This window comes from Galleria mellonella, unplaced genomic scaffold (assembly GCF_026898425.1).
Source record: "Galleria mellonella isolate WM207_F2 unplaced genomic scaffold, CSIRO_AGI_GalMel_v1 utg714, whole genome shotgun sequence".
Taxonomy (NCBI): Eukaryota; Metazoa; Arthropoda; class Insecta; order Lepidoptera; family Pyralidae; genus Galleria; species Galleria mellonella.
Window position 1 is genome coordinate 265541 of NW_026442142.1, and position 15580 is coordinate 281120.

The window sequence follows — 15580 nt, forward strand, 5'->3', positions numbered from 1 at the left end:
AGCCTGTGGTCGGAAATATCTGACAGTCGGTTCGGGGACGTCGCGCCCCTACAGGCCACTCGATCCTAGACCCTGTTTTGACGTAATCAGTTATACGTAAATCATAATAAGTGATTGTTTTTACATAATTCGTTGAGTTTAATAGGCCTCTCGCGCTAGAGGCATAATATAACGGAATAGTAAATTGACATTGACAAGTTACAGAAAGCAAAATCCTATCTTGATTCGTGTATACCAAGTCTGCCTAAAATTCAGGCTGTAGGCTACAGCTTTAGTTGAGTACAGATTGTTTGTAACAGGTAGATCGGCGTTACGGCGACGGTATTATACATTATTAGGGCGATCTCCACCTGGTGCGTTGTGAAACCATCGTGGATCATTTCTATAATAATTTTGGATTTTTTAAATTTGAGTTTCTTTTTATTTTATTTCTACCAACAATCATAGTTATTGCACAAAATCAATATTAACGCGAGCGAAGCCGCGGGTAAAAGCTAGTGGACTATAAATCTATAGTGGAAAAGTTGTCGATGGAATCGAATGTGTCACCATAAATATGTGGTGCGTCATGTATTACGTACACGCGCGAGACAGCGAGACAGTCCTAGCGCCTGGGGCTTCGCGCCTCGGTTAGGTTTTATAGGGGATTTTATACGACGGCGGATGTGCGGGACGGTAGGTAGGGCGGCGGGGTGGCGGGGTGGCGCCGACGATTAGCCTGGATTCAGTGCCAGCCTCCCTCTTCAGGGACACTTACATGTACTTATTACATTTTTATCACTCTCCGCCATCTACGATACCATTCGCAATAATAGAAATGTACTCGTATCACAGTAGGTAATTGTTTACTATTTACTGAGCATTTTTTTGTTTATATTTATTATATATTTTTTTAGAGAGTTCTATTATCTTCAAGGTTCCTAATTTGTATATGTATGTTACACGATATCTCTTAGCCAATTTAGAAATAATATTTTGTTAATTCTTTTTGCAAACGGTAAGGATAACTTACTTTACTTCAGTCTCCCGTGTTAGTCATTTTATTACTATTGTAGACGCAGCACCTTTTTGCGGAGACCAGCCTTAAATTTTTTTGTACCCAATATATATGCGTCATGTTAATGGAACTAGTAAGTTAAGAGAACAACTAGAGATAATGATGTCAAACTTGTCGCGCTATATGAGTCAGTGTAATGACGTCTACGTCGGACCACCCACAATGTCGTAATATCTAGTGAACCCTATGATGGCTATATCGATATTGTGGTCTCAGCAAAATAACTTTAGTTGCAGTTATTGAACATCGGCTTTTTTAAATTGCATTATCAACTTTTCTCAAGTTTTAATGTTCTGATTTGAAGTTGCTTTGTTAAAGTCCGAACGACGGTTGATATCATTCATATATGGGTGGTTTCTGAGCTACTTTATTTTTTTTTTCCTAATGGGTGATAACGGAATAGTAACCCCATCTGCAGTAACGGTATACGCTATTGGGGTACCAGTAAGGGATAATAGGTGAGAAAAGGATGGTCAGCCCATCGTGATGAACACACCTGGAATTCAGCACGATGGTGTCCAGAGGAGACCGCGTGAAAGGCGATCTGACAGGGTAATTGCTAGCAATGGGACTGATAGTCCGCATTACTAACAATCTATATTGGTTACATTGTTTGTCACATATTGGTGACATATTTGATATGCTGTAGGAAAACGACTGTTGGCCGAGAAGTAGACGTTTATAGCAAATTACATAAATCTGACGGGTGAGCCGGTGCAGTAACAAAAACGCATTGTATTTATAAACGTAGTATAATTATACTAAGTAGATCTTACTAACAGATACGTAGCTATTTCCACCGATTGGTAAATTGTTGTATTGGCCAATAGTTCTAGTTGGGGGGGGGGGGGGAAGGGATTCTTAGCAATGGAGTTTAACAGCCCCATTGCTAGCAATATGCCCTATCAGGTCGATCTCCACGTGGTTCCCCCTAGAAATCATCGTGAACAATTCTTGTTGAATTCGTCACGATGGGCTAACTGACCTGCTTCATCCTCACCTATCATCCTTCACTGGTGCCCCGCCGTTGTATACTGATAGCGTGGGTGGGGTTACCATTCCTTTATCACCCATAAAAAATGGGTGTGTATATGTATATGTGTGGTAGTGTATGTGCGCTCTGACCATGAGTGGTGACAGTGTCCAGATGGTGATCAGGGAGTAACACGATTCGTTTCATATATCCAACCGAGTTTAATAGGTCCTGCGTCACAATACTATTAGAGGACTTTACAAAATGAACGCTATTACAGTTCATATAAAATGGCTCTTTTAGGGGTGCTTTGAGTTGATCAGCCGAGTGCAATGTTGACTCCTCATAGTTGGCTAGCAACGCCCGGCCGACGGCAGCCGTGGCGCCGATATAATTTGGCACATCGCTTAAATGGCGTCCCCTCTTGCATTCCCATCCCATTGTGGCCCGTGATCGTTGCGCGACCCGACCTGATTCCAGTATATTTCATAACAATCCATACTGCCGCCACTGCTAAGTTACTGAGTGGTATTGGCCAAGTAGCTTTGCAATAAGGTTCACTTAATCGCCTGTTTTCATAAGAGAATGTTATCAGCCTGGTCGCAGTATTAGGATTGTACAGTCATTAAAAAATACGTTTAATACTGGCAACCGAGAAAGACACGCGTTGTCATGGTAACGACATGTAACAAAAAAGTAATTAAAATTAAAAATTATTCACCCCAGCAGAACACCGTTTTTTATTTATTGCAAAAATCAATTAAATAATATAGGAAATTAATTCAAAATCCTCGTTCGTGCTTTAACAAGGATCGTTTGTGATAAAAAGGAATTTGTAAAACTTACTCTACCACGTGTATAAGGTTTATGTAACTTACAAACCACCAGATTGCCTCAAGGATATAGGTATTGTAATAACGTTATGTCGCGGTTTTGTTCAAATGAATTAAGATGAATGATAATAACATTTACGCGATTGGGTAGAACATAAAAAATATAGCAATTGTCTATATAAACATTCCCATTCCATTTGATTGTTTCATCACACCTCTCTGGATATCGTCCAGCGTCGCGTGACATGTTGGTTTATCCCAAAAATAGTGATGAACTAATAACAGCGTAACAGTATTATTGTTGTGTTGTGTAAGCACTATCTATCTATAATTTATCCCGAAATGTTGGCAGTAGTCGCCGCCACTCGGTTTCGGTTTTCGACTAATTGTTGTTTGTTGTTCAGCGACGACGGTGACGTTGCTGCGTCGCGACGGAAACTTGTTGATATGGGCACCTCCCTCCCACGCCCTTCCCCCTCGCTGTCGGCTGCCAAGCCGAGGTTATACGCTATCAGAGGTTACGAGGGAACTAATCGATTAATAAACCCGCACACTTCCGATTCGATATCTCGATTTGTAATCAACCCGCATATTACGAACAAAGCAACTTAATTTTTTTTAATTATCCATTAGTTTTATAATTTTATTCCGGTTAGGGTTCAGATCAAGACGATGGCTGAAAACTTAACTAAAAGAATGGAATGTTTAATTGAATGAACGAACGAAAGGAGGAATTAAACACAATGGTTTCCAGGGAAGATTGATTGAGCACCGACCCGAGAGGGTCCCTTACTGGTAATGGAGGAATACATTCTTTCCCCCCTACTACTTGTTGGCAACTATAAAATACCTAAATACTTAAACTGCCGATCAAATGTTTAAATCAATAAAATGTGACTAACACTGGTAAATGACAAAATAAACGTCAACAAAGGATCATATTGCTGTTTGTTTGTTTGTTAGCTATGACCGGTCGGCCGCAATGACATTTGCCGTTAAATGACATTTGAATACTGATGTCTAACAATACAAGGCTTATTCGATAATTTTGAGTATGAATTTTATAGGTAAAAATGGCGTTTAGTGGATGCCATAAAGCGTTGTATTTTTTTTTCATTTTGGGGTAAAAGTCGTCTCGGATAATTTATTTGTTGCAGAGATTGTTGGAAAAAAGATCAGTGTGGAGAATTTATTTGAGAGTTTTGGCATTTCTAAATCGTATATTGTTTATTTGTAGAGAGAATGCAATGCTATTTTATGACCTCTAGTAGTGGTTACTTGGTAAGAAGAGGTGAGACGTGAGAACAGACAAAAGTTTGTGATAAAAAGTTAAAAAAAGATCAAAAATTTCTGGAAGAAATAAAAAAATGCATTTGGCAACGCAGATGTCACGATGACGACGAGGCAAGGAAGTGAAAGAGGGCGATTATAAAGGTGTCACACGGAGGTCGCTGCCCGCTATTTCTGCACCGATTATGGGTTGCCATTGTGACCGGTGGGCTTGCCTTTTGTAGGTCCTATGAATATGGTGGCAGCAACGAATTATGTCGGCTGACGGATTGTGTTACTACTAGTTCGTACGATCGCGTTGAAATCATACAATAATAATACATTCTTTGTTATGTTTATCAGTTGTCTAGTAAGCGTTGCTCAGTTTGGGTTTTTATTTTAATGGATGATAATGGAATGGTTACCCCGCCTGCGCTATTGGTATACACTGGGGGGGTACCAGTAATTGATGATAGGTGAGAATGAAAAGACAGATCAGTTAGCCCATCGTGTTGAATACACTTGGAATTCAGCACGATGGTTTCCAGGGGGGACCACGTGGAGGTCGATCTGTTCGAGTATATTGCTAGCAATGGGGCCCTTAGTCTACTCGTCTCATTATGAACAATATTCTCATCTATCACCCTTCACTGGTGCTCCGCCAGCGTATCCCGTTAGCGCAGGCGAGGTTACCATATCATTTTCACTCATCAAAAAAAAAAAAAAAACATATTTTGATCCATATTTATTTAACGACTGGACTGATCGTTATGATATTTTCACAATTCACCGTGAAAATATTGGTTACATAAAAAGCTGGCACATGTCTCAAATAGACAAATCGTCCAATACATAAGCCGGAAAATTTCATAAATCTTCTATTTGTATTCAATATTGCGTGTACCATTTTGTTTTAAACGTTTATGTATTATTTGACACTCATCGATTCTTCTAGATATTGTAGTAATATTATATTTTAACGTTGGCCAGTATGAACGTTGTGAGTTTAAAGTTCAATCATAAATTTTATCGCAAATATTTATCTGGTATGTAATAACATTTCGTGAAATCGTCACCTATACAAAGGTTGAAGTTTGTCTGAATAATGTATGACTCATTATTATAATTGGTAACTTAATGAGACCTTATGATTTTAACGATCATACAGGTTTGTAGATTATATACTGTGAAATTTACCAATTTGTATCTAGTATAAAATTAATCCTCTGCTATGACCCTCTCTATGCAAATGTCTTCCTGTGTGCCAAGTTTCATGATGGACAAATAGACTCGCTTTCACATTAATAAGGATGTTGAACATCAATTTATAAACATTGAAACTGAGAGTGAACATATTGTCTATCTAAACCAACTTTATACAGATTTATACAGAGACATTTGATTTTTTTGTTTGTAGTTGATAAATAAAAAAAAAAAATTTAACCAATTTAAAAATTGCTTCACCTATAGAAAACCAAATAGTCAGGGAGTAACTTGGGCTGTATTTTATTAAAAAAAAAATCATGCACAGTCGGGTCAGGTCGCTAGTTTGTCATAACCGCATAGTGTTTACAATAAGTGCGTAGATACATTAAATCTGACGGTACATATGGTGCTTGAATCATAGTAAATATATTAAAGATGAATCATGGATCTATTATATTTATATTTACGGTTTGAATATTACTAACAACCACTGGTACAAAAAAAAATACACTCACGACTGTAATATTGGATGGAGCAGTCAGAGGCATTACTGTTTTGTTAAATACGCACCATACAGCATATTTTTTTTTATGATACTTTCGTATTAAGCATATAATGTGGCAGGAGGCGGGCCTACCACCATCACCCGAATTGATTTGCTTTGTTAATAACGTTTTCCATCACCAGAGGGAATTTTAAATGGGTGAAGGTGATATGATAACCTCGCCTGTACTGATCATAGGTAAGAATGTAGAGTACGGTTTCCGGGTGATACCGCGATCAGCGGAGAATTCTCCGCTAATCGCGGATATATCTTAACTATCCCATATATGCTAGCAATACACTCTAATAGGTCGACTTCCACGCGGTTCCCCCTGGAAACCATCATGGTTAATTCTATTCGAATTCGTCACGATGGGCTAATTGATCTGCTTTCATCGTCATCTGTCATCTTTCACTGGTGCCCCGCCAACGTAAAACTGTCCCATATAGTACGTATATACCAAATTTCGTTAAGCCGTCAAGGCGCTTTATGACAACAAACTGTCTATTCTTTAACAGAATTCTCTACTACTTCGATGTTTTATTATGTATTGTATTGAATTTGTAAACAAACCGAACGAGAGCAGCCGCCTACTCAAAATGTACCTAACTATTATAAGATTCCGTTCGTCTCGAGTTCTCGACTGACATGAGAGAACCGAAGGACGGGGAGTGTTCGAGCGAGTCTGCCGAGACCGCCTCGGTATTATAAAAGTAACATAAAAAATGTTTACCTGTCTCGATTAGAGTTAATCAACAAAATAAGTTCAGCTAAATCCAGCATGGATGCTGACATAAATTTTAAGCAGCTAAATGGGTATTAATGACTAGTTATGACAGTATATAGTGTATTACAGGAATCGCTCATTTTACACAGTCACCATAAACATCGGTTGAGTGGGTTGCTAATAATAAATACCTAAATGTGTATCTAAATGTGCCCACTGTCCTTGTTGCTGAAGCTTTCAACTGCGAGGTCAGCACCTTACATGCTCGTACACTGTAGTAATCGCAGTCGCACTCTGATGAATAAGAACAATGTTTGCAGTTGACACTAGCTGTCACGGCTCCACTGCTCTTACAGTTCCGTGCGTACGGCGTATGCTGGCGAGTGTCGTTGAGGCAGGTTCGTTTACAGTTATTATTGTTTACTACAGCGGCGGTGGCATATTTTAAAATAACGCGTCGCTCGGGGTGTTGACGCGCCCGAAAAATATGAGTATATGGTGCGTGCGAACCGGTCGGCGAGTAACGGGTGGCGGTGCGGTAACGCTCAGTCGCTGATATTGAATGATTTGATAGGGCGAACAGCTGGCGGGAGGTATCGTCCTTGATATGGTGTTTTTAACGGCTTTGTTTTGGGAGACAGGCGTGACAGAGATGTATGTATGTATATTTTGGTATGTTTCTAGGTTGGTTTTTACACGTTACTATATATAGGTAGAATTAGGCATTAAATCAAATAGATATATTAATGCAGTCATTGGTTTCGTTTCAGCAAACATCGCTGTCCACAAAGGTGGCGCAACGCATGTCGTTCGGGCTGCTGGGCGGCAAGACGGCGGCCCGCTGCGAGTTCGTTCGTATGAAGGGCCCCAGCGGCAAGGGACACGCGGAGATGGCTGTGTCGCGGCCACACTCGGCCGGCGTCGACACACCGAGCTCCGAGCCCGGCCTCGCCGCCACCGACATGTGGGACAGCGACTGGGACGAGGACCCCGAGGAGATGTTCATTTACAGGCACCAGGTGCGTATCTATTGCTCTCGCTACCCATTCGTGCTGCGCCCCGTGACAAATTCTAGAGGGTCGCGTGTCGGTTGCAGCGGCGGCTCAGCGACCCGAGCGCGAACCTGAACAACTTCGTGCGCGGCGGCTGGCGCACCCGCGACCCGCGCGACAAGAGCCGCTCCGAGAACGAGGGGCTCGACTCGCTGGCCGGCGGGCTGGCCGAGGTCGAGGCCGGCGACCTGCGCGACGGTACGTGCGCGACCACTTCTCTCGTATTTCTCTCGCACCAGTTAATTTAGTTACTACTTCCTACTATTCTCGCTGGCACGCTTCGCTCTCGATTTCTACTGCATGGCTACTCGTCGCTACTTCTCATTCGTGGCTTGCGTTCTCGTTCACTCTGAACAGTCTCAGGACGAGCACGCTAGATGTCAGGCGGAGCTTTCAGTGTACACGGTAGTCGTAGAACGCTCGGAGGAAGCCGGCCGCGGTCGACGGGGCGGCGTCTCCCCCGCGTCTGCTCGTCGTAGGGTCCCGCGACGACCGGGCGAGCGGGAGACGCCGGGGACGGTAGATTTCGCTCGAAAAGTAGTCGATCGGGGCCGTCGCCGAGCCCGGGAGACGCGAGGGGTGGGCGGCGGTAACGCGCGTGTGTTGTTGTCCGTAGAGGAGCGCCGCGGCTCCCAGGCTTCCTCCGTGCGCTGGCGGTGCTGCGGCGCCGCGCCGGCCGGGCCGCGCATGCGCGACGTGTACGCGCGCGCGCAGCCCGACGTGTCGTCGCCCGCGTGCCTGCACGTCGTGTCGCCGCGCCGCGCGCCGCCCTCCCGCCCCGCGCCGCCGCCGCACCCGCGCCCGCTCGCGCCGCCCGCCCGCCGCGCCGCCGCGCCCGCCGCCGCCGCCGAGTGCGAGGTGGCCGCCGACGCGGCCGCGCTCGACGAGCGCGAGCTGGCGCTGCAGCCGGCGCGCACGCTGCGGGACGCGAGCGAGCGGCTGACGGTGCGCGGGCAGGAGGAGCTGCCCAGCTGCGAGGCGGGCTGGGCGGCGGCGGCGGCGGCGGCGGCGGCGGCGGGCGGCGGCGGCGGCGGCGGCGCGCGCGCGTACGTGACGCTGCCGCGGCGGCGGCGCGGGCTGGGCGCGGCGCTGTACCGGCGCGCGCGGGCGCCGCCGCGCCGCACGACGCCCGACGGCACCGACGTGTACTACTGGTGCGACGTGCCGCGCCGCCCGCCCGCCGGTACCCTTCGCTCGTCACCCGCCCTCGCCGCTCGTTTCTCCCGTTGCTATCGAGCCGGTAGTCCTCGTAACCGTTTAATTCACCTCGTTCGATGTTTCGCCCGCAGAGCTAGACGACGGCGCGTACAACCCCCTGTGGGCGATGCGCGGTTTCACGCAGACGTTCCACCTGTGGAAGGAGGGGAAGCGGCAGCAGTCGACGCCTCTGAACGCGTTCCTCACCTACGTCACGCTGCCCTGGTGGAGCATCGCCAAAGGTAACGAGCGTTTTTGAAGAAAAAAGCTTATACTTTTAATCGAAGTTCAGTTGCTATTTATGTACCGTACCGCGTACAGACACCTCGATATCGAAACGTACCGCTCACGTTACCGATGTGTGGTTGCAGATATACTGGACCACCGCGAGGAGCCGATCCTGACGTTCTGAGCGACCTGCTATCGACCTACTACGTGAGTTACGGACGACCCTCCCCTGACAATCTACTGTACACGGCTAGCAAACGAGTAATAAAAGAACTTTTGATAAAATATGTATCAGTAAAATTAAATTAAAAACTATCGTTATAAGAGAACTTTTAAAAGATGGCCCTAGTGAAACATAGTCATCGATTTTACGGTTCAACTACGATGAACGTATCTCACCAAAGACATAATGTTAATACTCTTTAAAAATAGACTTTGAACTGAAAAAGATGTTTCAAAATTGTATAAAGCTTAGGACCAAGCAATGTACACTATATACTTTAAAAAAATTAAGTTTAATATATATTTTCTTATAATTTTGCTTTGTTTTCTAAAACAAACAAAATCCCACATGTGCAATACAATGTCTTACATGGCGGAATGTCTATGTCAATGCCAGTCGAGGCATGTAGAAACGTCACAGTGATATAATTATAGCCAAAACTAACTAGTTTCACTACTTATTAAATTTATCCTAGTGCCTTTTTAGACATTATGGCGTGTGATTTGATGTAATTTTTTTTTCTTATATTTATCTCTAATTAGCTCTTTTTAGCTGGAGTATATCCAGTGAGATGCCATCTCAAACAAAATAAATATTACAATACTACCTAGACGAGATCTTTCTCGAGTTCTCGAATCGAGTCTAGATAGGCAGTTATTTGTACCCAGTAATTTCATGGCTAGTTGGTTTTAATCCATAGACTCTCTATTTGTTCCTTGATAGTTGGGACTTCTAGGTACTCGTATACTTCTGTATTCTTTACGAATAAGGATGCTCTGCTTGTAGCTTTTAAAAAATGGCCGAAAATATTTTTGTGCTAATAGACTACTTATTAAATTAATTCTAGTCTTTCTTCCGATGATATTTGTGATTTTGCTCTCTCTTTTAAAATACTGTACAGTGACTGATCCCAAAGTTATTTAAATACGCAATAAATTTAAAACAATCCTGTATCACTAGTGCCATCTTTAATGTCATATATGATGTGACTCCATATTATGATGGGAGACTAAAATATAACTAACCTATACATGCCACGGCTACGCCTCCGTGGTTTATTTATTCCGCAATGATTTCTTTGTTTGTTTGTCTGTTTTATTATATTTTGTCGCCGCGTACATGTATTTATTGTCGCGGTGAGGGTGTCGGTTCGTGTGTTATTTGCCTTACGGACGACAAGAGTGTTGCCATATTGGGAGTCGTCTCGCACATTACTGCCATCTACATGCAAACGCGTCTTGCCGATATACGTTAGATTTGTATGTATTAGACGTATTTAATTTTATGCTGATAAGTGCTATTGTATGTTCTCTTATTTAATACTTAATATGTGTTTTTATGGCAAATTGCAGATATTTTCTATTTTTATGAATTCTACCATGAGGTAGTATTTTTGTCCGTAAAGGGATAATAACCTAAAAATATGGGGTTCATATATAAAACTATTTTAATTTATTCAGCTGTACGTCAACTTTTAATATAGTAAAATGATTGAACGCTATCTGTTATCGCAATAAACAAGTGAGATCATTTATTATTTGTGCCCTGCGTCTATGACTCACCAGTTGGTCATCTCGGCTTCCCCCGAGCGTCACACGTTATCTGAACTTGTGGAAAATTTGGGAAAACCCTCTAATTACATATTTGTTCTTCCGAAAGTTCACTGGGATTGAATGCTATATATAGCACTAAGTGTCTCTTTTGTATCATATTTATTTTTGTAATGTGGTCAACAAAGAATGAATAAATAGAATAATGAAATCACACTTGAAGTCGGTCTATTTTTTATAAATATTCTGTCGATGTACATAATGAGATAATGCAATACTCTAGTAATAAATTTTTAATGTGCTCCGTCTCTGATAAACTGGTTTTAATCCAACTCTGGATACTTTGAACAAGGAGTCCCTGTGCTATATCAGTCTTTATAAATAATTGGAGTATAAACTCGAAATTTTAGCTTATAATATTTAATGAGATACTCTCTGTTGTAGCTGCTAAGGCTGGTGGAAACGCGACCACATTTCCACCAAACATACCTATGAATAAACTTGAATTTGACGGATTATTCTTAACATTTTTCAATTTTTTTTCACCGCATAATTGCATTTCTGTGTTACCAAAGGTTGATTGCTAGAGAATGCTGTATAGCATTGAATCCTTCTTTTGCAACAATCATTTTTTGGTCAATAAAGAATAAATTTTAATTTTTTTTAAATGTAATGTATTTTTTTTTAATTTAATTATTCAGCCTGTCATTTTTGACATGAATATAAGAATAATATTTTAGAAATAGAAGTACAAATCGTGTTATCCCCTCGTCAACTCCTTATAAACCTATTGAAATGTTTTGTTTTTTTTTTTGCGTTATTATTTTTATCTAAAAGACAGTAACACAATATTAATAGTTAAAATAGGTTTGTAGGACATTTTAGTTTTATTTTTTTATAAGCTGGTTAGTATTCGTATGTTATCTTGTCCACTATGTTAGTAAACTACATCACTCGTCTACCAACGTTAGCATTTTTACGAGACTCAGATATTTCATTGGCAGTATGGTATGGAGATGTGTTTAATTCCGTTAAAACATCTCGTTTGTTGGTGAGTTTTGTAGAGTATGTACACATATAGCGTTATCGGCCAGACATTGACCGCCTGTGTGTGTGTGTGTGTGTGACTGCGAGCGAACATCTCACGACTGGGCCGACGATATCATTCCATTAGTTAGGCTAACAAATTCGCACGATATAATACGCAACAAATTATATTATTCATGTATTCACTTAGTTGTTTATGCATTTTTTATGCAACCTAACATGGGAAATAAGCTGACGGACAGATAGTGACCGTCAGTGGTGGACAGTGGTAACTATTGCCTATAGATAAACAAAATATGAACACAAATCATGGACTTCATGCACGGGCATTACCGTGGACGACCTCATGTTTATTTTAGGTATAATAATAATTAATCGTTGTTAAATAACTGTAGTCCTTAATTTAATAGTATCAGAATTATTAACTATCCTCAGGTGTTACAACGCATGTGGGGTAGTATGAATGGTACAATAGGTGGTAGTTGCCACTTTCCATGGGGTGCCGGATTCGTCAGCTTACGTCCCTCTCTCAGTGGGTATCATAAAAGTCGATCATTTCATACGATTGACCCTCGCATGGATAATAGCGCCATCTGTGTAATCCTGTGGACATTATTCACGTTGCTCACGTGATTTCTCAAGTGCTTAATGCTAAAAATAGTTTACATTATTTCAGGAAATATTCAGGTTATTTGATGAAATTGTGAAAGTGTTTTTATGTAATGTTTTGTGATTATATTGCATAAATAAAATCGATGTCTTCATTATTTTATATAACATATGAGTATATTCAAGTTTGTCACGGGTCGTTGGACTTATGTTTACTTTTACAAAGAGAAAAAATAGAAAGTATTAAATAATTAATAAACTTCCGATATGAGATTATTCTCAATAAAATAATTTGTTTTAACGACTATCTATGTAAATTTGCATTTTCAGATGGCGTAATTGTTCGTTGGTATATTGCGAGTAACCAAAGCATTATTTTCTAGTCATTAGGCCTAAAATGCTATGTAATCGTACATAATTATTTCACCAAGTACTTAGTTTATATTATGAATAGTTTAGCTATACCTACATTACATGACATGTACCAATATTCAATGGCCGCGTTGTGTGCTTCGTACAGCGTCGCAGTTTGTTTGTCCGATACTAGATGTCGCTACATTCCGTATAAATACATTCCGTACAATTTACAATACATATTGTGAATATTGGTGCGTGTTATAACAATAAGGTAATTCAATTATATTTGCAAAACTCGATACTCTATAAATATTGGCAATATGACAATGTTACGCGGGGTGGCATGCGTATGTATATATATATATATTTTTTTTTTTCTTTTTTGGCATTTTTAGTAAGCATACTTTGGCATTTAAAAATAAGATAGTCAAATCAATTATAATATACATCACAACATAATCGGTGACCACTAAAATAGCTAGGAGGCGTAGATAGATTGTTAACATTAAACTTTGTTTGTTCTCGCTAGGGATTTGTTTGTATAGGTACGGGTTATACGATAAAAAACATACCAACATTGTTTATTAAATTTGCCGACTAAGAAAAACGGAGTATACACGGTGAAACGTTATTTTTGTACATCTGTTACGTTATATTATTATGTATAACATATATTAACATGCATACGATTGTAGCGAGTTTGAATGCATCTGTTTTAAATAGGGCTGGAAGCAACACGATTCACATTACTGACTTGATATACATTCAGGAAAGAAAACTACCTCAAGTTTGAAAGAGCGGCCCTGTATAACTAACTGCTATGCAAAACTATGTTAAGGAAGTTATAATCTAGTCCGCTATATCTCACGGGTGTTTGATATTTGTATAATTTGACTGAATAAAATTTATTGCAAGCAACTATGGCGATGTTTCATTTTATCTCCCAGTGACTAATTCATAACTGCTTTGAATGAGAATCCCATTGCTAGCAATATACCCAACCAGGTCGACCTCCTCGCGTTTCCCCTGGAAACTATCATAGTTAATTCCTGATGAATTAATGACGATGTCCTTTTAGACATGTCAATCCCATCGTACCTTAATCAACTTTAGGATATCGTTGGATTTATTCTTATAATCAAAAGATATCTAAAGATATCCCCCCTAGCCCGCAAAATGAAATACCAGGAACGAAAGGAACTTCGTGGAAAAATTATATGATGAGGGAGAAAATAAATAACTTATGGTCAAATGTAAGCCTCAATGCAAGATATATCATTAAAAGCTACATCCAACAATATCATACATCAGCCTTGCGTCGTCGGACGAGGGATCTGCTGGAATGGCATGAAACGTACCTATTTTTATTAAATTTTATACAAGTAACGGAACATGTATTGGCGGGTGTGCCGATATTAAAATATTGTTAAACACTCATGTAGGTAGATATAGGTAAGTACATAATATTTTGATGAGTGCACCGGCATAACTCCGCACAAGTAATTACCGAAAATTATACAGTACTTCTAATTATAAGACGCGCCGGCGGCTGCGGCGGTGACGGCGGTGACGGCGGCGGCGGCGGGAAGTAATGCTTGTTGATCGTACTACACTGTTGGTCATATTTTTTAGACAGCGGAAGAAATCGTTTGAGTTCAATCTATTTGGAGCCGGAATTGTTGGAACGAGGCCTTATCTTCTTTAGAGTACGATCAAGTTCGTATTTCACAGATTAGTCTACGTTGTCCTTGTTCATTCCGTTACTACATCACCTACAGCTGGGGTGGCCAACCGGTCGATCCCGACTACTAGACCAGTCGATCGTGACAAGACAAATAATATAATATTTTGTTAATCTAGCGGAAGATGTTCAGACGCAATGCTCACACTAATATAAATAAGTAGTTACTAAGAATAGATTTAAGTTTCATGTTTTCCTCTTAATAAAATAAAAAAAAAACTACAATACTACATAATTGTGCACTGAACTATGTTGTTTCATTTGAGATTTCAAGAAGTATGTAATCAGTAGATCGCACAAGGTTTCGTCAGTAAACAGTAGATCTTGGGTCTAGTCAATTCGGCAATCCCTTATCTTCAGGCTTTTTTTTTAATGGATGATAATGGAATGGTAACCCCGCCTTCGCTAATGGTATACGCTGACGGGGCATCAGTGAGGGATGATACGTGAGAATGAAAAGGCAGGTCAGTTAGCCTATCGTGACGAATACATTTGGAATTCAGCACGATGGTTTCCAGGGGGGATCACGGGGAGGTCGACCTGTTAGGGTATATTGTTAGCAATGGGACTGGTAATCCACATTACTAACAATCCCTTCCCCCCCGATCTACAGGCTTGAGTCGATGTATTTTTTAATTTTCTTAAAAAAGATGAGTTTCTTAAGTATCCGTATAATAGAATGGTTTCTCTAATAAATCTTTCATTTTAGAAATACTTATTATATTTTAGCTATATACTGAACCTTCAGTATCACTTCAGAGGGACTTTAGAATCGACCCTAGTACTAATTCTCTTTTCTACCTGCTCAATCACGTGCACTCTCTTCTATAACAATTACCTGAAACAAAAAAAAAACATTTCAGTTCGATTATAGAGTATAAAGGCGGAGTAACAATTTATCGTGTATTTTAGATAGGTATGTACTGTAACGTATATGTTATCTATATATAAAATGCCGAGTGGCTGA

The 15580-nt window shown here is 40.8% G+C and overlaps 1 protein-coding gene across 15 annotated transcripts in view; it reads left to right on the plus strand.

The window, feature by feature from the left end:
- Positions 1-13793, plus strand: part of LOC113523404 (uncharacterized protein KIAA0930 homolog) — a 48953-nt gene extending 35160 nt beyond the window's left edge. For 6 of the 15 annotated variants that reach the window (XM_052900836.1, XM_052900835.1, XM_052900837.1 and 3 more), the window contains 6 exons: positions 7380-7628; positions 7706-7859; positions 8278-8844; positions 8951-9100; positions 9230-9293; positions 12846-13793. In XM_052900836.1, the coding sequence (XP_052756796.1) occupies positions 7380-7628; positions 7706-7859; positions 8278-8844; positions 8951-9100; positions 9230-9270 (1161 nt within the window). In that variant the 3' untranslated portion in view covers positions 9271-9293; positions 12846-13793. Of the gene's footprint in view, positions 1-5621; positions 6081-6888; positions 7008-7060; positions 7268-7379; positions 7629-7705; positions 7860-8277; positions 8845-8950; positions 9101-9229 lie in introns of those variants that run through there. The other 9 variants (XM_052900841.1, XR_008253563.1, XM_052900847.1 and 6 more) reach the window with 9 other exon arrangements.
- Positions 13794-15580: the final 1787 nt, after the last annotated feature.